The sequence below is a fragment of the Dromiciops gliroides genome, chromosome 1 (assembly GCF_019393635.1).
Source record: "Dromiciops gliroides isolate mDroGli1 chromosome 1, mDroGli1.pri, whole genome shotgun sequence".
Taxonomy (NCBI): domain Eukaryota; kingdom Metazoa; phylum Chordata; class Mammalia; order Microbiotheria; family Microbiotheriidae; genus Dromiciops; species Dromiciops gliroides.
This window is the reverse complement of record NC_057861.1, coordinates 548452492-548480443: the sequence shown is the minus strand read 5'-3', so window position 1 is coordinate 548480443 and position 27952 is coordinate 548452492. Positions and strand designations below refer to the sequence as shown.

General features: G+C 40.5%; 1 protein-coding gene across 1 annotated transcript in view; it reads left to right on the top strand.

Moving 5' to 3' along the window:
* The window catches only part of XYLT1 (xylosyltransferase 1), a 418011-nt gene that overhangs the window by 94450 nt on the left and 295609 nt on the right, over positions 1-27952 (top strand). The window contains exon 2 of the mRNA XM_043973444.1: positions 18944-18982. Within this exon, the coding sequence (XP_043829379.1) occupies positions 18944-18982 (39 nt within the window). The remainder of the gene's footprint in view (positions 1-18943; positions 18983-27952) is intronic.

Here is a 27952-nt window from a genome sequence, read left to right as displayed (position 1 = left end):
GGAGAGATAAGAGATATACAGATGTCCCATAAATCTTAGTGAAGTTTAAAACTTTAATAGTTAAATACAGCATCTCCCACAAGGCATAGTGTAGTCTTAAGCTTTAATAGCTTAACTATAACTTAACTAATAACTATAATTTAACTAATAACATAACTGTTCAGACTGACTTCTTTTCCCAATTTATTCTAAATAAAAGAGGCTTTAATTTGCCAGCCACTTAATATCTGAGGACTTATTACCCTGATAAAAACTATTTCTATTTTTTAAAAGGACCTTCGTTTTGCATAGGAAATGGTTACAACCTCCTCCCCCCCTCCCCCTAAATCCCCACGCTGTCCTAAGGCTATTTTTTTGTTTCCTAAGCAAAATGTACATAAAGCTTTCAGTCTCCTGAGTTAGCACTTTCAGATTGGGGGTCACACAGAAGAGAGGTAACTTGAAATATATGTTAAATTTGGGATTTTCAATTCAACAAGCATTTATTGTGCATCTTAAAGTGCTAAGAGGTGTCCTGGTGTATTGGACAGAGAGCTGCATTTGGAAGAAAGATCTGGGTTCAGTCCCACTGAAATGCTTATGTGCTGGCTAAGTGACAGTAGAAGCATCACTTAAGTTCTCTGTGGTATGGATTGTTCTACAGGACAATAAACTGCAGGCCCTCCTAGTCTATTTTAGTACTGGGAGTTTCCTCACTTAGAAGTTCCATATAACAAGGAAATCCATTGCATACTATGTGTCAGGCACTGTGCTGGATGTTAGGAATAAAAAAAAAAAATTGAAAATAGGTCTTGAGGGCAATGTAAGCTCCTATTCTACTGGGAAGAAAGAACATGTATGTAGACAAGTACATGCAAAATCTTTGGGATCTGCAAATAACTACCTTGGGGGCAAGTTCTCAAGTTGGAAATGGCCCCCTGAAGAGCAGCTGGGTGTCACAGTGGATAAAACACTGGCCTTGGATTCAGGAGGACCTGAGTTCAAATCCAGCCTTAGACCCATGAAACTTAATATCTGTGTGACCCTGGGCAAGTCACTTAACCCTCATTACCCTGAAAATGAATGAGTGAATGAAGAAATAAAGAAATTATTATTATTATTATTATTAATAATAATAATAATAATAAAGCAAAAGGCCCTTGAATCTCATGAGCCTAGAAGAGAACTGGGCATTTCAAGACATCAAGGTTAGTGTTCCACGCATGGAGAGGATATGTAGCTTTGACAAAGATATGGAAGTATGAAACATGCCAGTGATACAGTGGATAAAACACAGGAAATGGAATCAAGAAAATCAGAATTCAGATCTTGCCTCAGCCACTTACTGATCTGGAGCAAGTCATTCATCGAAGTCAGCCTCAGAATCCTCACATGTAAAATGGGGGTAATAAGGAGATATTTGTAAAGCATTTTGCAAGCCTGAAAGTGCTGTATAAATTTTATCTATCTATTCATCCATCCATCCATCTATCTTAATCATCATCATTGTTATCTTCATCATCATCATCATTATAAAATCACATATAAAGGCCAGCCACTAGGCCATTTTGGCTGGAAATTGGAGTATGTGATACAACTCACATGAAAGAAAGGTTGCCGGAGGGGGGGGGGGGCAGCTAGGTGGTGCAATGGTTAAAGCACCGGCCCTGGAGTCAGGAGGACCTGAGTTCAAATCCGGCCTCAGACACTTGACACTTACTAGCTGTGTGACTCTGGGCAAGTCACTTAACCCCCATTGCCTGCAAAAACAAACCAAAAAAAAAAAAAAAAAGAAAGGTTGGAGACAAGTCTGGACCACTCACTGGTTTTGTTTACTTCTGTTTACTCTTCTCTGGTAACCAGGTATAAATTTTTAAAAATTACCATCCAGGCCTTTCTTAAAGCATTAGCACAGACTCTAGGGTTTTGGAATAGCCCCTAGTCCTGTGGAGAATTCATCACCACCTTCATCACCAGAAATACATCTGGAGGGGGCAGCTAGGTGGTACAGTGGATGAAGCACCAGCCCTGGATTCAGGAGGACCTGAGTTCAAATGTGACTTCAGACACTTGATACTTACTATCTGTGTGACCCTGGTCAAGTCACTTAACTGTCATTGACCCACCCAAAAAACTTAAAATTAAAAGAAATACATCTGGAACTCCTGAAGTAATAGCTACTATTTACATAGCACTTTAAGAATTGCAAAGCACTTCATAATTTTTTTATCTTATCCTTACAAGACCCCTATAAGGTAGGTGCTGTTATTGCCCATTTTACTGATGAAGAAACTGATCCTGACATGTTAAGTGACTTGCCTAGAGCTACACGACTAGTAAGTTTCTGAGGGAAGATTTGAACTCAGGTCCTTTTGAATCCATGTATACCACTCTACTTCCCTAGCTGCCTCAGGACTGAGAACCTTGGTGCTTTCTTGAAAAGCCTAAGATTTGAGAAACTGAACTGTAAATCCAGACTCCCACAACTACTCTTCAGGGAGCAGTATGCTTCCTTGTGGTTTAAAAAATAATAATGAATGATCCAAGATGCAAGTGATGTATGGCAGCTAAGGAGATAGTGGAGAAGCATAATTGGAGGATATATGGCCTTAGCTGCTGTGGATTATGCCAACAGACAGTAACATTGCAAAGACTGTGCGCCTGCAGCCTTTAAATGAAGTCTAGCCTTGTGTTATAAGTCACAGTATCCACACATCCAAGAATGGGTTGGAAAACAGATACCCTAAGGCTGAGGTGTGCTGGTAAATGTCTAACAACTATCAGAGTGGGGGGAAGGAATTGTCCACTAAAAATACTCCTAAATTTAATTTGCAATATTAACACTTTAAGTCTAGACTTCCGAAAAAACAACTGATCAAACTCTGATTTGTAGCCCTTGCTAATTTCTAAGGTGTAAATGCTCATACTGTGAATTTACCCATTGACTCTTTTGAGAAATCCAGTTAGAACTGTCTCCAGCACACCCTTGTTTTTTCCTCCTTGTGATTGGTCTACACAGCTGAGATTGAAAGAAGGAAGTAGAATTCACTTGGCTTTCTTAAATCAAAATGCCTTCTTTTCCCTGAATTAATTACATCAGCTGCTTATAGTTCTCAATTCACAGGCAACCTGGTGAACCCTTCTTCTCTTGGTGGTGACTGTGTGGACCTTCCCCATTAAGAGGATCCAGTCTAATGAAGCCTTTTGTTTCTCCATTGGGTGATTTCAGCCTTGTTAAGTGACAGAGTTGTCGTCTTTCTATTTAACTTATGACCCAGAATCCCACAGACACACATCAAATTACTTTGCTTGTATTAAAAATGTGTGAGGAGCTTACCATACCTGATGAAAGCAGGGTCTTAATTAGCCTTAATTTTTGAAAGCTGCAGCTGTAAACTGTGTTGAAAAGATTGAAAAGATTTAGTGCTCTAGTAATAAGATAATTGTCCCAGAGAAATGCTGTTAACATGTAAACACAGTTAGCATGTGAAATCAGAACAACCACCCTGTTTTCCTCCCCTTTTGGGTATTTGAAGAGACTCTTCCATAAAGAATTACTCCAGAGGCAAGATTTAATGTCGACTAGAAGGTGTGTGCTCCCTTTACCTCCTCCCCCAGGCCCTTCAGGGGGCAGAAATAAATTCCGACAAGATTTTCATGTGGAAGCCCTTTTTGTGTTTAGTTTCTCTGCTAGATGTATCACTCCTTTTCTGTTTTAGTGTTTCTGGCAAAGCTAGACTGAATTCTGGTTCATGTCTAGGATGAAGGAAGAGCAATCAGGTTTATGCATCAAACTTATTCCTTATTGAGCACCTCTTTATGTATAAAACACTGTGCCAAGTTCCGCAAATTCAACAACATGATCCTTGAAAGCTACTTGCAGGGCGGGTGTAATATGCATACAGATGAGTAGACACAAAACAGATACAGAGTAAATGCAAAATAATTAAAAGATCTTCACATATGAAAATCAGGAAAGACCTATAGGGGATAGTTCTTGAGTTGTGCTTTGAAGGAAGCAAAGGTATAGTATAGAATAGAACAGTATTGTATAGTGTAGGGCAGAAGAGAAGAGGACAAGCATTCCCAGTACTATTCAGTTGCATAATGAAATATCAGGTGTGGGGGACAGGAAGTAGGACAGTTCGCCTGGAATGTAGAGTGCTTTAGATTAGGGAGAAATGTGAGATCTGCCAGAAAAGAGCAGTTGGATTCATATTGTGAAGGACATTAGATGACAAAAAAGAATTGGTGGCGCAGTGGATAAAGCACTGGCCCTGGATTCAGGAGGACCTGAGTTCAAATCCAGCTTCAGACACTTGACACTTACTAGTAGCTGTGTGACCCTGGGCAAGTCACTTAACCCTCACTGCCCCCGCAAAAAGAAGGAAAAAAAACCCAATAGGGAGCCACTGAAGCTTCTTCAGTGGAGTAGTGACCATAGTTTCAGATGAGAAGTGATGAAGACCTTAACTGAAATGGTGGCTGTGTGAGTTCAAAGAGAACAGGTCTGAAAGATATACTATATGAAAGATATCCTGGATGTATGTGACACTGATATGGCTTGGCAACAGATTGGATATAGGTGACTGACTGACTGGTGATGGTCTACTCCTTTTACTAGAGCCCATCATTTCAGTAGGGGCTTCTGCCTTGTCTGGGGGGAACTGGAAAGTATCCAGAAGCAGGCTTAACATTTTCTCAACTCTCCCCCAAGATCAGGAACCTATAGTGATGAGATATGGGAAGATAGAAGTTTCTTCCTTGGGGTCTTATGGTCGACATGACTTTCATTCAGAGGGAGGGGTGTCAGCGGACCTCCTTGTCATTCCTTTCTAACTCAAAATGGGGGGTTTAGTTTTATTGAAGCCATTTTAATTTTGTTTTGTTTTGGGGTGAGGTGCTTCTGTCCCAATACCCTGTGATAAATGCTGGGGGTACAAAGAAAGGCAAAAGCAAAGGGTAGAGGGTAAGTTGAACAGTCATTGGTCTTGCTTCAGTCAACTCCTTATTCATCCCTTGCTGGTATTAGGCCCCAGTTATCTGGATGTAAACTCCATGAGGACAAGAACCATATTGTCTACCTCTTTATGTCTCCCATAGTGCCTCTCTAACACAACAAACCCTCCATAAATGTGACTTAGGATTGTAGATCTGTTACCACTCAAGGGAGTCCCTGTCATCTCTAGGATCAAACAGAAAACCTTGTTTGGCTATGAAAGCCCTTCCTCACCAGACCCCTTCCTACCTTTTCAGTCTTGTATTTGACTTCTCTCCACATATTCTATAATTCAACAACACCGGCTTACTTTGTTGTTTTTTAAACATAATCCCATCTCTGAACTCCAACTTTTCCCCTGGCTGTTCCCAATTCCTGGAATGCTCTGCCTCCTGGCAATTAGGGTTAAGTGACTTACCCAGGATCACCCAGCTAGTAAGTGTCAAGTGTCCGAGGCCAGATTTGAAATCAGTTCCTCCTGAGTCCAGTGCTCTATCTACTGTGCCACCTGGCTTCCTTTAAAACCCAGGTGAAATCCCACCTTCTGCAGAAGACCCATTGCTAGTGCCTTCCTTCTGAGGTTGCCTTCCATTTACACTGTATATATCTTGTATGTACAATTTTTTGCATATTGTCCTCCCCCATTACAGTGTGAATTCTTTGAAGGCAGGGATGGTGTTTTTGCCTTTCTTTGTCTACCCAGTGATTATCACAGTGTCTGGTATGCAGCAAACACTTAATAATGCTTGTTGACCAACTGACTAAAAGATAGCTGAGGTCATGTAGTACAACTGCTCTTATTTTATAGATGGGGCAGACGAGGCTCAAAGGGAAGGTGATACATGGTAAGAATGTGGACCTAGCTCCTCTGTTTCAAATCTAGTGTAAGGTACCACACTGAAATTTTAAAGCACCTACTAAGCCAGATGCTCCTTTAATAGACTGATCATTGACCATCCAGCCAGAATTAAAATGAATTTTCTCAATTAGAGATTTCAAACTTTGAAATGCCAAACTTCAGTTCTTGTCTTTTCTCATCCCCTCTGCAGGAAAAGAATTTTCTGTATCCTAAAAAGATCTTTCAAGTAGTTTTTTTGTGCGTTTTTTTTTTTTTTAATTAAATCTAAGAACTTGATATTCTGGGCTTGTAGCACGTGGCTTTTTTTTTTTTTAATATATAGCATACAGACTTAAAAAAAAAGTTTAAAAAGAAGATCATTGTATCTTTCATGCCATTCTGGCAGCACAAACCACAGTGTGTTAGTCTCATGGAGAGTTGTGACTATCAGCCTCCCAGGGGCTCTCAGGATCTTGTGTGACCTTGGCACAAGGTCTGGTAAATTTGGCTTTCTGGATGTAGAATTATTAGTTTCAGAAACAAAGCCATTGATGTAGACTTTAGGAGAAACCTGCTATTCATTCGTAAAAGGAGCTTATTGTACAGAATAAATGTTCTCCTCTCCCCCCTTCTCTGCTTCTCCCCCTCTACCCCCCTTACCCCCCAGCTGTGGCTTTGTGAGTGAGTTACAGGATGCTCTTATCCCAGGCTGGACTTTTATTTCCATCTTCCTGTCTCGACAGGAAGGAGGCTCCCTTGTCCAGAATAAGCATGGGACTCTGAGCTCCAGGATACGTTTCTGAAGACCTGGCCAGCTCAGATGCCAGGGGTATGGGAGTGTGAGGGGCTTATGAGCAAATAGCAAGCCTGTTCCTTAGCAGCTCTGTCAGATGCCCCAGACAGGAAGCAAGAGAGCTTGGTGCTAAAATTTCCTTCCTGTTCTCTCAGCCTCTTTCTTACTCTTCTGTTCCCATTTTCTCTCTTCCACCGCTACCCGTCTCCCTCGATCCTGTGCCAGAATTACAACTGGAGGGGTTGCTGAGCGCATAGTAGGGATTTAACAAACATGAATTAAATTGAAAATTCAAGTCTTCAAAAACAGCCTGGGTTTCTTTGTTCCTTTTACTGGTATATCTAGGACCTAATCTTTTCTTTTTTCTTTAAGGAGGGGGGAAAGAGAGAAAATCATGTTGTAGAAAACTGCCACTGTCACAGGCTGAGTGAAAGGAGACTCTATCATTTAAAGAGAAAGAATATGATAGATGTTTGGTGATGGTGATGAAGGGAGAGTTGAGGAAGGGGTGAAATTGTATTTATTTTTCCCCTTTCTCTGATATATCAATTTCAGAATGTTTGGTTGTTGTCCATGCTCAGTCCTAGTGGGGGCCTTCCCTTCTTCAACCTCTGACGTTTTTTTTTAACCATAAGTGGCATTTTTCTTAGCTATTCCTCTCTGCCTTTGCAATAATGTCTCTACTTTATCATTCCCTTGCCCTGTTTCCTCAGATTTGAATCAACAGTTTGGTGGGCTGCTAAAAAAGGGTTCAGACTCCGAAGCATCATCAAATCCTGATTTTCCTCTTGCCTGTTGTAAGTGGGAGGGGGTGTAATATGTAGTGTTTAAAACCTAGCATTTTCTAAGCTGTCCTGATGCAAAGTCAGCCTACTCTGGAAGAGAGTGACCAAGGGAAGCCAGAATGAGGTGTTTACCTTTCAGTTCATTTGAAGGAAATGAGGATGTTTAGCTTATAAAAGAGAAGGGAAGATATAATAGTTATCTTCATGTATGTGAAGGACCATCTTTTGGAAGAAGAATTTGACTCATCCTTCTTGGCCTTAGAGGGAAGAATGAGGAGTGATGTGTGGATATTTCATAGGGGCAGATTTGGGCCTCATCATAAGGAAAAATGTCTATTGATTAGAGCTATGGAAAAAAATGGAATGGGTTTCCTCAGGAAGGAGTGAGCATCTTATAATTGGAACTTATCAAGTGGAGGTTGGAAATCATATATTAGGGGTTTTATAGAGGAGATTTCTCTTTAGGTTTAACTTGAATGAGATAGTCCTGGAGGTTCCTTTCTTTTCTGAGAGTCTATAATGCTGAGACTTGTATGGGGGCCATTCAAGTCATGAGCCCCGGACCCCAAACATCTTCCCAAGAGAACCAAACTTCCATTAGACCCAAAAGCCTTGGAGCAGAAAATGGGCTGTGGGCCTCTGGCAGTAGCCTGCAATGTGGACACCAGTGTGTCTGTGAGATTGGCTGGGCCACCTGCCATTTTGGCAACCACAGCAAGTGCTTGGGTGCCAAGATGATAGATGAAGCTGGGCTTTTGAGCAGCTAATGATGGGGCTTGGTTGGCCACTCACATCCTCCAGATGAGAGGCCTGAGATGAAGTCGTGGCCCATGATCTTGGCCCCGGGCCACCTTCTCTTAAGTTTAGCACTCGGCAAGACCACCCACCATTCTTAGCAGAATTCAGCTAATGGAGGTGGAGGAGCATGGTTTTTGCTCATCTTGTGTGTTGGTGGTTCTCCCGGAGGCAATCTGCAGGCTGAATTTTCATTTCCTTCTTGGCATGGGTATGCATTGTTTATTACTTCTGAGCTCTGTAAAGGCACCAAATCTGGGCCACATAAATAAGAAGAGTAATTGCAGAGGATGAAGTCTTGCCTCTAGGGACACATTGAACAGTGTAGCTAATGAAAAGAGTACCAGAATTGGAGGTAGGAGACCAGAGTTCGAATCTCAGCTCTATCATTTCCTAGTTGTGTGACTATTGGCAAGTGACTTGGCAGGGGTGGGAGTTAGCATTTATATAGTACCTACTATGTGCCAGACACTGTGCTAAGTGCTTTACAAGTATTATCTCATTTGATCCTCCTCAATTCCATGTAGGTTAAATTGGCAAAATAATATATTTCCTACCTCACAGGTTGTTATGATTATAAGCAATTTGTCACGCTTAAAGATGAGTTGTTATTATTTGGTTACCTAGTCTGGTTAAGTGACCTCAAGGTCACTTAATATAAGTGGCTCAACTTTTCAGGTTCTTAATTTTTTAATGGGATATAGTGGCCCATGCAAACTTTGGTAATCTCACTAAACTTGTAAAATTTTATTTTATTTTAAACACAAGGCAGAAACACGGCAGAGTGCATGGTGAGCTGGTCTGGTAGTTAGAAAGGCCTGGATTCAAGTTTTGTCTCTGACCCATAACGGCTATTCGAGCCCCTGAATCACTTAATCTCTCAGTGCTCCAGGGAGCTCTCTGAGTCCAATTTATAGAGAAGGTGCCCACCTGCATTGCTAGAAGAAATTGCCTCTTACCAATGAAATAAGAGGTCTACTTCCTATTCCTATCTGTTATTGTATATTAAACGATTTAAGGACACATGAGGTGATGGGTGTTTTAGCTTGCTGCTTTCTAATTTAAAGTTTTAGTGCAGAAAGAATTAAAGTAACATTTCTATGATTATTCCTTTGTGTGCTTATCTACTGTATCTTCAATGTAGTTTCATCGTGTAGTGAAACCACTGGGTCTTACTGATTTTCTTTATTCTGAGGGTCTCTTGCTTAGAGCTGGGGTATGGTTTCACTACTCAGCTGAGAAATTTGAAATGAATTCAAAACAGCAAACCAAACCTGTGGTCTCTCTGTCATTTTATTTGGAAAGAATTCTTCAGGAACATAACCTACTTGGCAGTGCCCCTCTCATGCACTTAGAGTTTGCTCCTCTGTGCCCTTTGTGGGGTTTATAGTTTCTTCTCAGTCCACTCTGACCCCTGTTAGGAGGTGAGTTGTCATAGCCAAGCAAGGTGCATGCTTTGGGGTACCTCCCTTGCCTGGTATTCCCAAACAGCCTTTCCTGAGACACAAGAAATGATCTGTGTTTAAGGGCTTCCTTGACCCTTGATGGGGCACATGAAGGCTACCTCCTAGTACTCCAGGTCATTCAAACTTGAAACACATGTAGTCTACCTTTTCCCAAGTTGGCAGCAACACAGACACAAATCTTGTGAAATTCCCTAGAGGCAAAAAGGACATCCAAGAAGGAAAACAGTGCCTTCTGGTCAAGACTTTATGGCTCGATGAGAAGCAAATTAGAATTTAGGCAGGAGCTATGTTCTAGGGAAGGGTAAACTGGAAAGAGAAGGAAATTTAGGTACAACTCGTAATGGGAATAGGGCAGGTAGATGACACTGTGGATAGCCTGGAGTAGGAAGGCCTGAATTCAAATCTGGCCTCACACACTTCCTAGCTGTGTGACTCTGGCCAAGTCACTTAACACTGCTCATCTGTAAAATGAGCTGAAGAAGAAAATGGCAAACCACTCCAGGATCTTTGCCAAGAAAACCCCCATTTGGGGTCATAAAGAATCTGACACAACTGAACAACAACATCAACAACAACACCACCATTATGGGAATAGCCTTAAGTAATTGTGCACCAATTTAACTAAATACTATGGGTAGAGCAATACTTGATGAGTGAGTGTGTGACTGTTGTGGAGGACTAAGAAATAAAGATCCAGGTAGAATCTGTGGAATGAGGTGAAGGGATAAGGCAGAAACAGAAAATATGTATTCTTTTATCTGGAAGAATTAATTTTAAGATTCACAATAGAAAAAGCTACCAGAGATCTAATGGAAAAATATTGAAATGGTAATGAGATGTCCTGGATTCAACTACTGACTTTGTCAGTAATTAATTATCTGTTGTGATCTTGGGGAAATCGCTTCCCTCTTTGAGTTTACTCAGTTTCTTTATCTGTAAAAAGGAAAGTGTTCTCAAGAATAGTTCTAAAGTTCTATATTTCTACAAAGTTGGAGGTTATAGGAATATTTCTCTGCCTTTGAAATCATGAATTACATAAGAAAAACTTGCTTTTGTACTGTATGTTCAAAAATATACTTATGATAGCCTGAAACGTATACCAAGGTGAAGGAATTTATTTTAGTATTTGAATTAGCATTTTGGCCTAGCTAACATTTCTTTACTATCCAGCGCCTTCTGGCATGTGGGACTAATTTATAGTGGTCTTTTCTTGTACAGGTACCATGAATCTACTGCAGATTTTTGCCATTTTGAAAAACTTTTCCCATGAAAAGTCCTTTCAACTTATAAAAAAATTATTATGAACTAGAAAATAATCAATGAATATGGACATTTCCATACACAAAGGTCAGAAAATAGGGATTATACATGAAACCATGAATCTACAACATATAGCTTGTTATATGAAATATCATACATATAACATGGCAGTAACAGTGTTGTCTTGCTTGTCCGTATTTCTCTTTGAAATCCCCTCTGGTCTGCTCTGTGTTTTAAAATGTCCCATTGAGAATTCTTTTCCTCTTTCAACTTTAAAAAAGAAAATCACCTTTCCCTCCATCCCTGACATTCCCCTCTTTCCCACTAAAGAAAAGTCCTGACTTATAATTAAAATCAAGCAAAACAAATTCATGTTGTAGTGGTCATGTCTGGAAATGTATGCCTCATTCCACACATACAATCCATTAAATGTCCACCAAGAGGTGTGCTTCATTTCTCTGGAGTCCTGATTGTACTCATCAAGAGTTCTTTTCCTTTAAAATTTTGCTGTCTTCTTATATATAGTTCTTTTTGTTCTATTCACTTCATTTTGTATCCATTCTATACTTGTGCATGAATTGATACCAATCATCCGGGGTTTCTCTGAATCCATACCTTTTGTCATCTCATGGCAAAATAACATTCTATTACATATATCTATCTATCTCTATATATAGTATATATATGTGTGTTTGTGTATATATGTATGTGTGTGTGTATATGTCACAATTTTCCCAACCATTTCCCAGTTGTTGAGCACCCACTTTGTTTCCAGATTTTTGTTAGAACAAAAAGTACTGCTATAAATATACTATATATATTTTTTGTACATATGAATTACTTCCTTCTGTTTTTCATCATTTGGGGGTATATGTCTAATTTCAGAGTAAAAGAATTTGTACAATCTAGTTAGTGACTTTTGGGACATAGCTCTAAATTGCTTTCCAGAATACATTAAGGCACCCGTCCTTTCATATTAAAACATCAGGGTCTTTTTTTCCCTATAGATTATTTTTATTTTTGTAAGGATTTCCCAGGTGTAAAAAAAAAAAAAAGAAAGAAAAAAAGAAAACTCCTTCTTCCTATGCAGATATATGAAACTACTTTGAATCTGTCTTAGAGAGTCACCTGAGGCATTGAGAATATCTGTCAGAACTGAGAACTGAACCCAAGTCTTGCTGTCTCTGAGGCAGGCTGGTACTCTATCCACTATGCCTTACTGCTTCTCTTAAAACATAATTATGGGGGCAGCTAGGTGGCGCAGTGGATAGAGCGCCGGCCCTGGAGTCAGGAGTACCTGAGTTCTGATCCGGCCTCAGACACTTAACACTTACTAGCTGTGTGACTCTGGGCAAGTCACTTGACCCCAATTGCCTCACTAAAAAAAATAAAAAAACAAAAATCCAAAACATAATTATGAAGAAACTAGCTGTTTCTCTTACTCCTTTTGGTTTCTGCTCCTCTTATCTCTTCACCTCCTCCAATCTTGTCCCTTCCATTCCTGGCTCTCATATCCAGTAACTTGATCTCCTGAGGAAGGTCTATGGTTTAAAAAAAAAAAAAAAGGATTTTTTTACTGACTCACAATATAGCTTAGGCTGAAAACATTTATAGTGTTTGCTTTGTTCTTTCTCTTCTATCCTCTCCCCCACCCCCATCAGAACCATTCTCATACACACATACACACACACACACACACACACACACACACACACACACACACACACACACACACCCCTGACCAGCTCCAGAAATTGATGTTGACAGAGTAAGAAAGAACCAGTGGCAACTATTAGAACATTCCCTAAACTGTTACTAGCCACAGGGAATACCTGTGCAGCTAGGTGACAGAATGGCTAGAGCAATAGATCTAGAGTCGGGAAGATTCATCTTCCTGAATTCAAATCTGGCCTCAGACTAGCTGTGTGACCCTGGGCAAGTCACTATTTGCCTCAGTTTCTTCATCTGTAAAATGAGCTGGAGAAGAAAATGACAAACTGCTCCAGTATCTCTGCCAAGAAAACTGCAAATGGGGTCACAAAGAGTCAGGCACAGCTGAAAAATGACCGAACAATCAGAACAACAATACAAGAAGTATCTGGGGAAGTAACTTGGAAAACTTTTGAAAAATGAACTTTCTTGGGCCACATAGCTTATTTCTAGAAAAAAAACCCCACATAAAATATTGAATTCTGCCACACGTATTAAGTATGAACTATATACAGCGATCTTAGTGGGCCCTGGAGGAGATACAAAGGTAAAAATGACAGTGTTCCTGCTCTAAAGGAGCTCATAAATTAGCAGGACAAAATAAGGCAGAGATGTTATCTGGATAAATATTATACCAATTAGACTATGAATGATAAGTGTACAGCAGTGGTCTGTTATCAGAGGAGGAAGGAATCCTTTTGGCTTTGGAAGATAGCTTGGTAGAGTGAGAACTATAGTGAGTTAGTATAGTGAGAACTATAGAAATATATGTCACAGGGGAAATATGTGGTGGGAGTCCTTAGGTATTCCTTTGTAAAGAATCACACTCTCACACATAGTCCAATTAGGATTAAAATAGTCCTTTATTGGGTGTTAGAGAAAGTGACTGAGAGGGAACTCAAACACAGCCTCAAGGGGAGGAGGTGACTTAGAAGCATCTGCCTCCTCTAACAGAAGAAAGGCAAAAGCTTTTATAGAGGATAGATGAGGTGACCACCTGAAAATGGAAAACTTCCTTTGGGGTGGGGTGGGGAAAACTTGGATGCTTGTCATATTTCTGAGGGTCAAGGGGGATTTTTTTTTAAATGATGGTCCTGACCTTTGGGGGTTATCTCTGTCCCCCAGCTCTGATTGGGTAGTAGCCATGCCTAACTGACTTTCCTGCTTCAGAATTTTATCTCCCCTTACTTCTTAGGTAGGTGTGTCTGTCCTGATATCTAGTTGGCCAAGCTAAACTTTAATAGTCCCTTGACTCGGGGCAGCTAGGTGGCTCAGTGGATAGAGCACCGGCCCTGGATTCAGGAGTACCTGAGTTCAAATCCGGCCTCAGACACTTAACACTTACTAGCTGTGTGACCCTGGGCAAGTCACTTAACCCCAATTGCCTTACTAAAAAAAAACCAAACCAAACCAAAACAAAACAAAATAGTCCCTTGACTCCTTGATTATGTGCTAATTTATCCTAACAGCTTAATTTAGCCCCATGTCATATAGAACTCTATATCTAAGAAGACTTAGAAATAAGATACCTGAGTTCAATCCCACCATTTCCTTGCTCTGTGACCTTGGTTGAATCACTTCTCCAATCCTGGTCTCTGTTTCCTCATGTGTAAAATGAAGGGGGTAATCGAGATGATTTTTGAGGTCCTTTCCATCTCTAAATCTGTGAATTCTGTATGGGAGAAGGTTTTATGTTTATGGTTTCTCATTGCATAGGATTCAGACCAGCAAGGTCCAACCACCTTGTTTTATGGGGGAGAAAACTGAGTCCTGAGTCTCAGAGAAGTGAAAAGATTTACCAAAAATGACAAAGGTAACCAGGTATATTTGACAGGGAAATCCTGTTCAGAAGGCTTGAGTCAAGATTTCATCAGATTTGTAGTAAAAACATTGCTTAAAGTGACTGCTTAATGTCAAGGGGAAATGCAAAGTCATGCTTGTTTATCCAGCAAAAGCAGAAAAATATATTTGTTATGACTAATGTAATAGGAAAAAATAAAAATAAAAGCTACAACATATTTATTGTGCTTCTCTGCACAGTTTAAGGCCTATTGGCTTGACAGGGAGCTGTTCTTGAAAGAAAATATTTAATGAGCCTACCTTCCTCTGTAAAACAAAGATTGTGAAATACCATCATTTTTCATTTATTCAGCCCCCATAACCCAAGTATATCCTCCTATTTTAAACAATTAGCTTTGGGAATAAAAGTGTAAACAGAATACTTTGCACTTTTTGTATCCTCCTGTCCTAGTGCATTCAATGAGTATGTGTTGATTTTTTTTCATTTTTTTATGCAATCTTCCTTGCATTAAGCAATACTTTGCTTTTTAGCCATGGTATGCCCTAATCACTATTTTTTGGGGCCACTTCCTTTTTCCAAAATTAGAAACCAAGAAGCAAAGAACAGTATTTTTATTTTAAAGTTGTGATCTTATATCATTCTTTGTTATTTTTCTCTGTTGATAGAAATGTTCTTTGGTCTGTATTGTAATGCTGCTAGGACTATATTTTCCAGTGAAAGAAAGAGCAAGGCGAAAGTATTTCAACTGCAGTCGCTTAACTTGTCCTTTTGCCCCTGCAGCCCGGCCAGTGGTTGTTCAGGTAACCATGGCAATGTGCAAGAGCAGCCACTGTATTCTGTAGGCCTGAGGTTTTGCCAACGTTTGAGTGGTCTGGTCATGAAGGCTGAGATCCAAGTCGTAGACAGACTGAGGTCTTGACAGGTCAGCTGTGGAGAGAACAATAATCTCTTACCACAGTACAACACATCCGGAATGTGTCTACAGCCAATGAACAAGATCATGTTGACTTACTGAGACTTGGGTTCAGATTCTGCTACTGACTCTGTGACCCTGGGCAAGTAATTTCATCTTTCTGTGCCTTGGTTTCCTCATCGGTAATATGAGGGTAATTTCTCTACTGCCTACCTCACAGAGTTGCCTTGAGAATTCAGTGAGATAATGGGAGCAATTCACTTTGTAAACCAAAAAGATCATTTCGGATGCCAGCCATTGTTATTACCACCTGTACAATCTTGGACAAATCACTTCATGACTGTAGGCCTTATTTTCTTCAGCTATAAAATGATAGGGTTGGACTAGATAACCTCTCAGGTCCCTCAGCTCCTATTCCTGTGTTCCTCTTTGCATCCCCATATTGTGGTTGACTAGAATGATTTTCCTGTATTATAGGGACCAGTGTTTGAATGTCAGCCAGGTTTGGCTACTGTTACCATTTGTGTGTGCGTGTGTAAAGCACTATTTCCTCCTTTGTGTTTCTCAGTTCTGAGTCATTATGAGAGATGGTTGAGGGAAGCCTGCCCTTGTTCCAAACTGCTTTAATAGTTCCTGGCACATGTATTAGGTTGGCATTTGGTGGAGAGTGAATGACAATTGACGGCAGTATCTCTGGGTACCAAAAACTTTCCTTTGGTCTCTGGGGGCTTCTAATCTGACAGATAAGAATTTACTGTACTGTAAACTGAAGACTTCTAATTTAGACAGACGTGATGGATTAAATAGACAGCATCATTGACCTGGTTCTACTTCGTTAGGTTTTCTAATTAAGCAGGAAAAGCAAGAAAGTGAGACCCTGCAGGAATACCTTGGGCCAGTGGGGCTGAGGCTTTTTACTGGAGTTCTTTGTACTTTCAGAGAGTATGCAGGGAAAGATTTCATTGGAAAGTTAATCCCAAGTGCTAATGATGTGGCTGCTTGTAAGGATATTATCTTTCTCCTGACCATTTAATTAACAAGCTAAATAGATCATTTTGTCCTTTGCTCTTCAGAAGCTCTTTAATGAGCTTTGGACCCCTGACCAAGAGCTGGTAGGGGTTCTGATTTCTGAATGGAAAAAATAAAAAGACAGTCCTTGGCACTGTATCTAGGAAAAAGACTAAACTATGTCAACACAGTTGAAAAGTCCTTACCTGTGGCTTCTCAAGGAAGTCAGCCCATGGGAAACTAATGCCTCATAATAATCATTCAGTTGTTAAGGATGGCTGGGGCAAAATGAAAATTAAGAATGAGGCATTATCTTCAACTCATTTCAACAAACATGCATTATATGCCTACTGTATGGTAAGCATTGTGTTAACCAGGAAGAAAAAGCATCTGCCCTCAAGAAATGTCAGATTATATTCTAATACAGGGGTGGGGGGAGGAACGACATATATCTAGATGACAGATGCCCTGCTATAAGAATTAGATCAAAATCTTTTGGTTCTGGTAGGTGAGCTTTTGCTTCATCTTGCCTGGAGTCAGACCATCTCCGTATAATGCTTTTTTTTTTTTTTTTTTTGGTGAGGCAATTGGGGTTAAGTGACTTGCCCAGGGTCACACAGCCAGTAAGTATAAAGTATCTGAGCTTGGATTTGAACTCAGGTCCTCCTGACTCCAGGGCTGGTGCTCTATCCACTGCGCCACCTAGCTGCCCCTCCATATGATGCTTTCAAGCCATCTTCCTCCCACCAGAACTCTGCCTCTGAGTCTCCTAGCCTTATCTTGGGTGAAACTAGGCTTCCTTACCACTTTGCTGCCATCTTGTTATGAGGACACAGCCTGCAAACCCCCCACTTCCAAGCACCCCTTTATGTGTTGCCTTCCTCCACTAGAATGTAATTATGCCTCTTAAGGGCAGGGATTGTATTGCTTGCTTATTTGTATGTATATTATATAATATATGTATAAATGTGTATGTCTATATGTATATGTGTGTGCTTGCATGCATGTAATGTGTGTGTGTATGTATGTATAATTTGGAGGGGGAAGCACTCACAGCTAAAGGTTACTAATCTGAAAGCTAAAAGTTGTGCTTTCTCCTGGAACCTTAGAATATGGTAGGTACCTATCCTTAATTGGGGGAAGCATCCTGGAAAAGAAGGTTTGGACCAACTAGTCTGCAAATTGTTCTTGGGGCCACCCTAATATTCATTGGAAGCAGGGCTAGGAAAATGATGTCACTGAGCCATAATACAGTATAAGACCTTGTTTTTCAGTATAGGATTTCAGGTGTGATAATTTCATTCCAATTCCTTCTTTTTTTTTTTTTTTAGTGAGGCAACTGGGGTCAAGTGACTTGCCCAGGGTCACACAGCTAGTAAGTGTTAAGTGTCTGAGGCCGGATCTGAACTCAGGTACTCCCGACTCCAGGGCCGGCACTCTATCCACTGTGCCATCCAGCTGCCCTGATTCCAATTCCTTCTTGTTTAGGAACTGGGCCGGTGGACTTATATGGTCTAGGAGATGGGCAACATTTAATGGTCTTATAGAGAGCAAAATCTCAATCATGGTTGGGCCCTAAGTGCCCAATTACTTTTGGAGACAGCCTAGACCTAGATCTTTGTATCTTGCCCTGTGCCCAGTGAAGCTGGGGATGAGGTCTCTAGAGCTGGTGTGGACACAAATAATGGGTCTGCTTTACATAGTCAATCCACTGCCTCCCTTGTGAATCTCAACTTGTTACCTTATTGTTGTAAAGCATCGGCTCCTCTCTTTCCTTCTTGTGCTCCAGAAAACAGTTAATGTTTAATGACCCCAGGATTTACCACCAAGCTTTTCCAGTCAATTGGCTTTTGTGTGGATAGGGGGGTGGAGAGAAGGGGAAGGTCACCCTAGCCTTAGCCCATGGAAACAGTAATTCAAATCTATGACATTAGCACTAGCAGAGGCTAATTTCTTCTTTCTCTTTCCTGCTTAATCTTGTTGATTTTTCCAATGGGTTCTTAAGCGGGGGGGGGGGGGGGGGGGGGGGGGGGGGGGGGGGGGAGAAGGAGAGAGAGAGATTGAGTTTGTATTTATGTGGGCATGCACACATGTACAATATTCTAATACTAATGAAAGACAAAGCATTTAGTTTTCCTTTAGCTAGACCAAAGACTTGATGGTAGTTGGGTTCTGTATTTTTTCCATTTGACTTCCTACCAGGATCCTAAAGTGCTATCTTCTGTGGTACCCAGGGACTCGGACCCAATTTGCATTATCCAAAGAGCTCTTCCTCTGCCTTATTTCTTTCTCTGCTCTAATTTTAAAGGATAGGAAGATCACCTATTGACTTGATCTTAGACAGCCTGTCTGTGAGAGTTCCCTTCTGAAAGGGAAAATCTCTCTCTATTCACAGATATTTGGAGGCACGTAGGGCATTCAGTGCATCTATATCATCTCTATTTTGGAATGTGGGGAAAAAGAAATGGGATCCCCTGATGCTTAGGTTTGCATAGGGAATAAGGAGATTAAGTACTGCTTTATGTTTTGTTGTGTCTTAACATTTTTATTTTATTATTCTAATGTTTATGTTTGGTTGTTGTTTTCTACCTTTTAGGAGCCACCACCTAGTCCCTTTACCAGCCTAGAGACACAGGTCAGTTCCTTTTTATTTGTATTGCCTTTATTTACCCCAAGGTGTGTGTGTGTGTGAGAGAGAGAGAGAGAGAGAGAGAGAGAGAGAGAGAGAGAGAGAGAGAGAGAGCTCTGAGATCCCTTCTAGCTCTAAATTTATCATGCTGTGATCCTATGAGACTTGTGTATGTATGTATGCACGTGTGCATATACACACAAATATCCATGCATATACACATGTATATATGTACACATATGCATGCATACACACATGGGTGTGTGTGACCTCTGAAGTCCCTTCCAGCTCTAAATTTACCATGCTGTGATCCTATGAGGCTTGTGTGTTTAAGTATGGGTATATGTGTGTGTCTTTCTCTTGTGGATATGAATATACACAGTATGTCTGTTGAAGGGTGGGCAGAGTGGGGAGAAAGGGACACTTTCTTACTCGCTTTACCGTTTCTCAACACCTTTTGCTTAAAAATGGAGTAGCGCTGGAAACGAGGAAGAGAGATACTTGCATGGCTTACAAACAGACAGTTTCGTTGGAAAACAACCTTATCCTTTATTTTGGAGATATTTTATTTAGCCTAAGCAAGTACCTATCTCCCTTTTCCTCAATCCTCAGAAAGCAGGAGTGACATACCAGAAATATTTCACCTGAGGCTCTTCTCCATAATGAAGACTCAAGATGGAAGGGATATTTCCCAGTGGGGAGTGACCTCCCATAGACTTATTTTTGAGGTTACCTATAGAATTTTCTGTATTTTCCAGTGTCTTATGGGGAAAATGTCAGGTTCAATCTATTTTCTTGGCTTTGGCAGGAAGAAAGGAAAGGAATAAATACTTATATAGCACCTACTATGTGTTGGGCCCTGTGCTAAGCACTTTACAAATATCTCATTTGATCCTTAACAACAATCCTGAAAGGTAGGTGCTGTTATTATCCCCATTTACACTGTTATTATCCCATTTTTACACTTGAGGAAAATAAGGTAAATAGAAGTTAAGTGATTTGAGTTACATAGCTAGTAAGTGTCAGAGGACAGATTTGAACTCAGGCCTTCCAGTGCTCTTTCCAAAGGGTAAGGGGAAAAAAGAGAGGAAATGAGAGCTAGGGAGGTGGCAAAGACTGTTATATTTAAGCCCTCAGATGGAATATGTCCTATGAGAGTGGTCTTCCAATATGGTAAAAACTCATCCCCATTCTATGCTGATCAAATATTTTTTTTAGCAACAAACATTTATTTTTTCCAGTTACATGTAAGGGTAGTTTTCAACATTCATTTTCATAAGATTTAGAGTTCCAAATTTTTCTCCCTTCCTCCCTCCCTCCTTTTCCTCCCCCTTCCACAAGATTGCAACCAGGTTATATGTGTACAACCCACTAGTGGGTTGTTTTTTTTTTTATCTATGCTGATAAAATCTAATGATCAAAATACAAGAATTATCCACTCTTAATTTTTGTTCACACTTGCTCAGTTAATCTATCTAATCTCCCTTTCCATGATGCCCATGGATAGCGCCCCTCACCCCTAGCCCTGGATTGTCTAATCCTGGGTCCTTTCCCATCCATTTTGGTTTTGCTTTTCCCTCATAAGTTTTAAACATTTTACTCTTGGTAGCTCCTCTATTAGAGCCCATGAAAGGAAAATAAAAGGAACCAAGACTCACATGCTGCAAGTGAGGAAGTTAAAGCTCTTGGCCAGATAAAAAAGGTTTTAGATTATCTATTTGACTTAATTATTTATGTGCTTCCTTACCCCTCTCTTCCCCATTACTATGTAAACATATATCATCTGCACTTATGAGATGATTCATAGCATATATATGGTTCAGTGGTGAGCTGGAAAGGAGAATGTGTGAAGAAGAGTAGGCACTAGCTTGGGTGTGATAAGGGATTTTTCCCCCCTGATTCACTGATAACCCTCCAGCTAGCCTCTGATATAGTATTCCTGCCTCAAGATATGTCAACCTCCAGTGCATTTAAAACACTTAATTCCTTCCAACCAAATGTTTGTTGAATTGAATTGAATTCTCTCACGGTCTGCTGGCTTCCCAAGAAGTGAACAATGGTGCCCACCCTCACAAATTCCATGCCCCATCAGTTCGTTTCAGCCCAAGGGGAGTTCTAGACATTGAGACGAGTGTTTGGTCCTTGTTCCACACTGAAACAAAGGGAGCTGGCAAATAATACCTATGTCTATGATACAGAGAGAAGTGGTATTTTTCTAAAGGAGGGTAAGGATTTCTTATGGTGTTAACAAGTGAAGTTAAAGGGAAGACTAAGTTAATGAAAAACCAGAATTCAGCACAGTGTTTCTCCACTTTATATCTGACTTCTTCCCACATCTCATTTTGATTTAAGATCTGGGTTTGACCTCTACCTCTGACATTTAGTAGCTGGGCAACAGGCTGATCAAGTCACTTAACATAAGTCTCAGTTTGATTGTCTATAGATTGGAGATGATAATAACAGCATCTACCTTACAAGGTTAAATGTGATAATATATTGTTGTTGTGGAGTTGTTTCATTTGTGTCTAACTCTTTGTGATCCCATTTGGGGTTTTCGTGACAAAGACACTTGGAGTGGTTTGTCATTTCCTTCTCCAGTTCATTTTTATAGATGAGGAATTGAGGCAAACTGGCTGATGATAACATATATAAAATGCTTTGTAAACCTATAAGTTACTCCTAGGTGGCTCAGTGGATAAAGCATTGGGTCTGAATCAGGGAGACCTGAGTTCAAATTTGGCCTCAGACTACTAGCTGTGTGACCCTAGACAAGTCACTTAACCCCTTTTGCCTCATCTTATTTAACTCAATTAACCCAGTTTCCTAATCTATAAAATGAGCTGGAGAAGGAAATGTCAAACCACTCCAGTATCTCTGCCAAGAAAACCCCAAATTGGGTCACAGAGTCAGACATGAATGAAAATGAAAATAATAAGTTTATCAGATAAGATTTAAACTGAGGTCCTTCTGACTCCAGGGCCAGTGCTTCATCCACTGCACTACAAGTGTTAATTAAAAGTCCTCTATAGGGCTCTGAACTAGGTGTTGGATAAAAGTTTTAAAACAAATGTAGTTGGGGGCTAGTTAAGTGGCACAGTAGATAGTGTTGGGCCTGGGCTTAGGAAGATCTAAGTTCAAATATGGCCTCAGATATTTACTAGCTGTATGATCCTGGGCAAATCACTTAACCCTGATTGCCTTAAAAAATAAATAATTTTATTAAAAATGTGGTTGGGGGAGATCTGACATACACATAAAAAGATAAATAACAGTGAAAGGCAGCTTATGCTAAGGCCAAATGTAGAGACAATAAATTCTTCAGAAATTTAGAGAAGTGGATGTGATGACTATGAATTTTGAGGAAAACCTTATGAAGGAGGTAGATTTGGCTCTGAAGGAAAGTCTGGGCTTAGATTATCAGAGATGAAGGGCAATCCTGGTGGGGAGAGCCTTAGAAGTAAGGGGGGAGTTGTGGGGGCAAGGTAGGTGTTGGAAGATATAAATATACATAGCATATTCAGGGAAGAGAGGATTTTATTCTACCTGGATTATATATAAATGAGAGGGGGCAGCTAGGTCGTGCAGTGGATAAAGCACTGGCCTTGGATTCAGGAGGACCCGAGTTCAAATCCGGCCTCAGACACTTGACACTTACTTGCTGTGTGACCTTGGGCAAGTCACTTAACCCTCATTGCCCTGCAAAAAAACAAACAAACAAACAAAAGTTGTCTGGTATTCTGAGAATTTTAGTGACCTTCTTAGAGTCACACAACCAGTATATATCAGAGCCAGGATCTGAACCTAAGCCTTCCTGACTTAGAGGTCTGCTTTCTATCCATAATGTCTCACTTCCTTAGGTCACAGGACCCCAGCATTAGGTAATACTAATTTCCCTATCTCCAGTCTTTCTAATGACTTGTGTACATTCTCCAATCCCTGTCCTCTTCTGTGATTTAGTTAAGGTGGCCCAGGAGACCCCTGAATGACAGTAAATAGTAAGTTCTTAAATAATCAAGATTTTCTGAATCTCCTCCTTTATCAGTGAGCACAGTGATTGGGGCAAGTGACTTCCATTGTCTTCAAACAATCCATCAGTCTTGTCTAGATGTAGTTCTTTGGGGATGCTATAGGGGTGTATTTGTCTTTTATAGATTCTGCATTTCCTTGTTTACAACCCCTGGAACCAATCGGCTGTGTCCAAACCCAAGAAACCCTTCTTGTCACTGCAATGCAACCACTGTTGCCTTTGTAACTAGGCTTTACCATGTTGTGTGGGCAGAAAGGAAGGACCAGTGTCACTTCCTAAAGTCAAGCTCGGGGAGAGCTACAAAGGGCAGGTAGGGCAGACACTAAGATTGCTTGGCAATAAGTGATGGCCATTGCTGTCTACATCCTATTAGTGAGTAAAATTGATTTAAAGTTGGAAGGAACTTCAGAGATTATCCAGTCCATGGGGTTCTTAACTTTTTCGGTGTCATGGGCTCTTTTGGCTACTTAGTGAATCCTATGGAGTAGGCTCAGAATATGATTTTTGAATGCACAAAATAAAAAATGTAAGGTTACAAAGGAAACCAATTATATTAAAATACAGTTAGCAAAATATTTTTTAAAATTGGTTCATGAAACCTAGGTTAAGAATCCTTGATCTAGTCCAACCCCCTTGATTTACAGATGAGGAAACTGAGGCTGGGGGTAATTAAGTAATGTGTCCAAGGTCACATAGATAGTAGAGACAAAATTTGAATCCACATCCCCTGTCTCCAGAGCTTTCCATGGCTTTCCACTCTACTGAGCTGTCTCTTGACTAACAGATGCCTCTGACTGATTTTGACATGTTATCCAAGTGTAAGACACTGTAAAGACTAATTTTTTAAATTCTGGGAAGATTTCGGCTTTCATTGCAAGCACTCTTTTGTTCTTAAGATTGCTCACCCATCCATTTCCAGATCTGCTGGCTTTCAGAGTAGTGTGTATGCCTATGCTCACATGTGTGTATATGTCTTTTTAGATACCTGAAATGTGAACTTGGACTTGGCTTTTTCCCATCCCAGATGTCATCAGAACACCAGGCCATCAGAGGCCTCTTTCCTTTGTATGCTGCCCCAGACTCTTTTCTCCACACATTTCCCCCCCTCCCCCCCAATATCAATTACATTGGTCATTATCTTCTGCTTGGTTAATCTGTCCCCATGCAGCTGTTCTGAGTTGTGGGGGAGATAGATTGATCAGTTGCTGACTCTGCCTCTAATGTTCTATGCCATTAGGACTGGGGAGTGTTGCATCTGGCAGCATCAGCAGGACGCTCTCTGCTTAACGGCCAGATTAATGGAATGAAGAAGCTAGGAACTTCTCAAACCCCTGAAGTTTTTAACTTGGCAGGCTACACCCTTGGGAAGGAGGGGGCTGACTTTTAGCTGGGAATCTTCTCTTTGGCTCCAGAGAACAGTTCCCTAAATACCAGGTGGACCAAAAATGGAAAACCCTCAAAGGAGTCTGAATTTGGGTTTAGGTTAGCAGCCTAAAGGAAGTAGTACTATTAATTCCCAAGAGACCTCAGGAAGATAAGGTCTCCTGGTAGGGGTGTTGTGGTAAGTGTACTTGATAAGGGAAATGCCTATTGGAAGTTTGAGTCATCTGATGAGAGAAAGGACCTCAGAGGTCATTTTAATTGAACTTCTTCATTTTACAGTTGAGGAAACTGAGGAACAGGAAAGTTAAGTGACTTATCTAAGGTTGTGCAGGAAGTGTCAGAGGTATTGTTTGAACTTAAACTCTTTCTCTCCAGAGTGAGAGTTCTTTCACTCTGTGACCATGTTGTTGTTCAGTTGTTTAGTCATGTTCAATTCTTCATGGCCTGTGGACCGTACTGTCCATTGGGTTTTCTTGGCAAAGAGAGGGAGTGGTTTGTCATTTTCTTCTCCAGTAAATTAAAGCAAAGAGTGGTTAAATGACTTTCCCAGGGTTACACAGCTAGTTAAGTGGCTGAGACCAGATTTGAATTCAAGTCTTCTTGACTCTAGGTCTAGTACTCTCTCCACTGAGCCTCCTTGCTGCCCTAGTGCTACTATGCCATCCAGTTTTTACAATCTAACCTGTGGACACATTCCTAAAAATTTGTATTAAATCTAGTTTGGGGTTCATTCAAATTCTACTTTTATAAAATAATAATTTCCTTTTTTTGGGGGGGGAGGGGAGAGGTTCCGACCTGTGATTTAATCAGTGCAGACAACTCCGAATGTGGAAATTCCCTCCACCCATGCAGATTGACAGTAACTTCTAATCCTAGAGAGAGCAGTCTAGGGCAGGAGTGTCACATATGATGCCAACAACATATTCCAGTGTTGCCTGAACCAGATTAAACCTTAGTTGGGAAATATTTAACAAAATGAACAAAAATAAAATACAACACCTTTAATGTTAAGTTGTGGCTTTCTAAATCAATACACAGCCCCAGGGATCTGTTTCTATTTGAGTTTGATAACACTGACCTAGGAAACTGGTAGGTTAAGGAACTTGTCTTTGGCTTTAAGATTAGTATATGTCAGGGACAAGATTTGAACCCAAGTCTTTTTCTTTCCATGACTGGCCATCCACCTACTTTGTGATGCTACTCTCTAATAGCAACAGTAATGTTAAGTAACACATTTATTAAGCACTTTTTTTTTTTTGTTTTGTTTTTTTTTTGTTTTTATTTTTTAGTGAGGCAATTGGGGTTAAGTGACTTGCCCAAGGTCACACAGCTAGTAAGTGTTAAGTGTCTGAGGCCGGATTTGAACTCAGGTACTCCTGATTCCAGGGCCGGTGCTCTATCCACTGCGCCACCTAGCTGCCCCTATTAAGCACTTTTAACACTTACCAAGTATACCCACCACTGGGACCCCGATTTCCATGATAATGTCTGAGGTGCTTTATCTTCATTTCTGATTAATTTCCATTTGGCTGCCACTTACTCTGTTTCCCAAACACCTCTGCCAAGTAGTTAATAGTCTGTAAACAAACATTTAAATGCACGAAAAGATCCTTAATAAAGGGCTTGTTTGGTCATGTGAATAATTACTTCCTACTTTATCTTTTGTACATTAGGAGCACAGGATCATAGGACTTTGGTCACCATAGAGTCTAACCTGCTCATTTAACAGTTGAGGAAACTGGGAAAAGGCACTCATCTAATAAGTGTTGGAGGCAAGACTTGAACTCAGATTTTTCTCTAGGGGGTGTCTTAAGAAAGCAGGAACCCACCTACTATTTCCCTCTCTGCGCCTCTCCATTTAACTCTAGAGATCCGTCAGTGGTAGGGCTTTGAGCTTCCTTAATTATCTGGAGTGGTTTGCTATTTCCTTCTCCAGTGGTTTAAGGAAGATAGAGGTTAAGTGACTTGCCCAGGGTCACAAAGCTGGGAAATGTCTGAGGACCTATTTGAATTCAAGTCTTCCTGACTCCAGGCCCAGTTTTCTAACCACTGAGCCACTTAGCTGCCTCCTATTGCTACTATGCCACCCAGTTTCAAAAACCATTCAAGATTTTGCTGATCTTTAGCCAAGTATATTTCAGATGAAGAGTAAGCTGGAACCATGCCAGGGGCTTGGTACAAATGCCTCAGGGGCAAGTATTTTAGCTATACATAATGCTGGGTGATGATACCACCTTCAACAAACTGTAGATCCCTCAAAGAAAAACTTTCAAGATTGAAAGAAATTAACATTGTTTCTATTTAGAGTATTTTGAGAAATATGAGTATTGTGCTTAGGCTCTTATGAAGATATTAGTTCCCTTTTAGAAAATGGGCTGGAGAATTTTATATCTCATGGAGCTCTTTGAGATCATATAATCACTCCCCTTCGTTTTATAGATGAAGAAACTGAGGCCCAGAGAAGGAAAGTGACTTGTGCAAGGTCATGACCAAGGAGAAAATGATTAATTAAATTGTTATTTCCCCCCAATTGCCACACCCACAAGACACATTAATCCATAGCCAGAAAATGTCATGAGTCAAATTATTTTTGGAACTCACAAGCCTTAATTTTACAGAAGAGAAGCCTACATTTGCATTTCTGCTTCAGAAGTAGCCTCAGGTTGGTTATAATGGAGAGAGATATGCTCAGTGAGGCATACTATCTCTGAGAAAGAGGCTTCTTGTGGCAGCTAGGTGGCGCAGTGGATAAAGCACCAGCCCTGGATTCAGGAGGACCTGAGTTCAAATCCCACCTCAGACACTTGACACTTATTAGCTGTGTGACCCTGGGCAAGTCACTTAACCCTCAATGCCTCCCCCCAAAAAAAAGAAAGAAAAGAATAAGAAAGAGGCTCACCTTTCCTCTGGCCCTCCATCTTGGAAGTTTATTTATGTAGCAACAGAAATCTGCTATGAGGCAAGCTGCCATGGCTTTCAAAGTGGAATTCTCCAATCAAATTCCAAGATCCATTGTTTGGCTCTGGTAGACAGATTGCTAGTAGCATCTTTGGCCTGGACTGATTGAAGCCTGGTGCATGGAAACTAAAGCTTAACTCCTCAGTTCCCCTGGGTATTTGTCTATATTTGAAATCATCCTTTGATTGTCTTGGAATCAAATCCAGCTGCTGGTCATTGCACATGTCTTTATCATCAAGGTGATAGAGAAGCTCTCATGGGAAACCTCTCATCAGAATGTTTCAGAATGTGAAAACAGGCTCCTACTTCTTATGTAATGAGAGGGCTGAGAATGAGTTTATCAGCAAGAAGTCCCAAGACTGTATCAGGCAACAATACAAACAGTACAAAATTTGGGCATTTTAATGGACAGAAAGCCCAACTTAGGTGAGCATTTGTAATATGGCAGCAGAAAAGGTTAATGAGCCTGAATTATAGTGAGAAGGCCATAGCTTCCAGAAATAAGGAGGTGACATTGTACTCTGCTTCCATAAGATTTTATCCAGGGCATTGTGTTCACTTCTGGGTATCAGAGTTCAAACAGGGCTAACCCTAGCTTCTTAAACTAC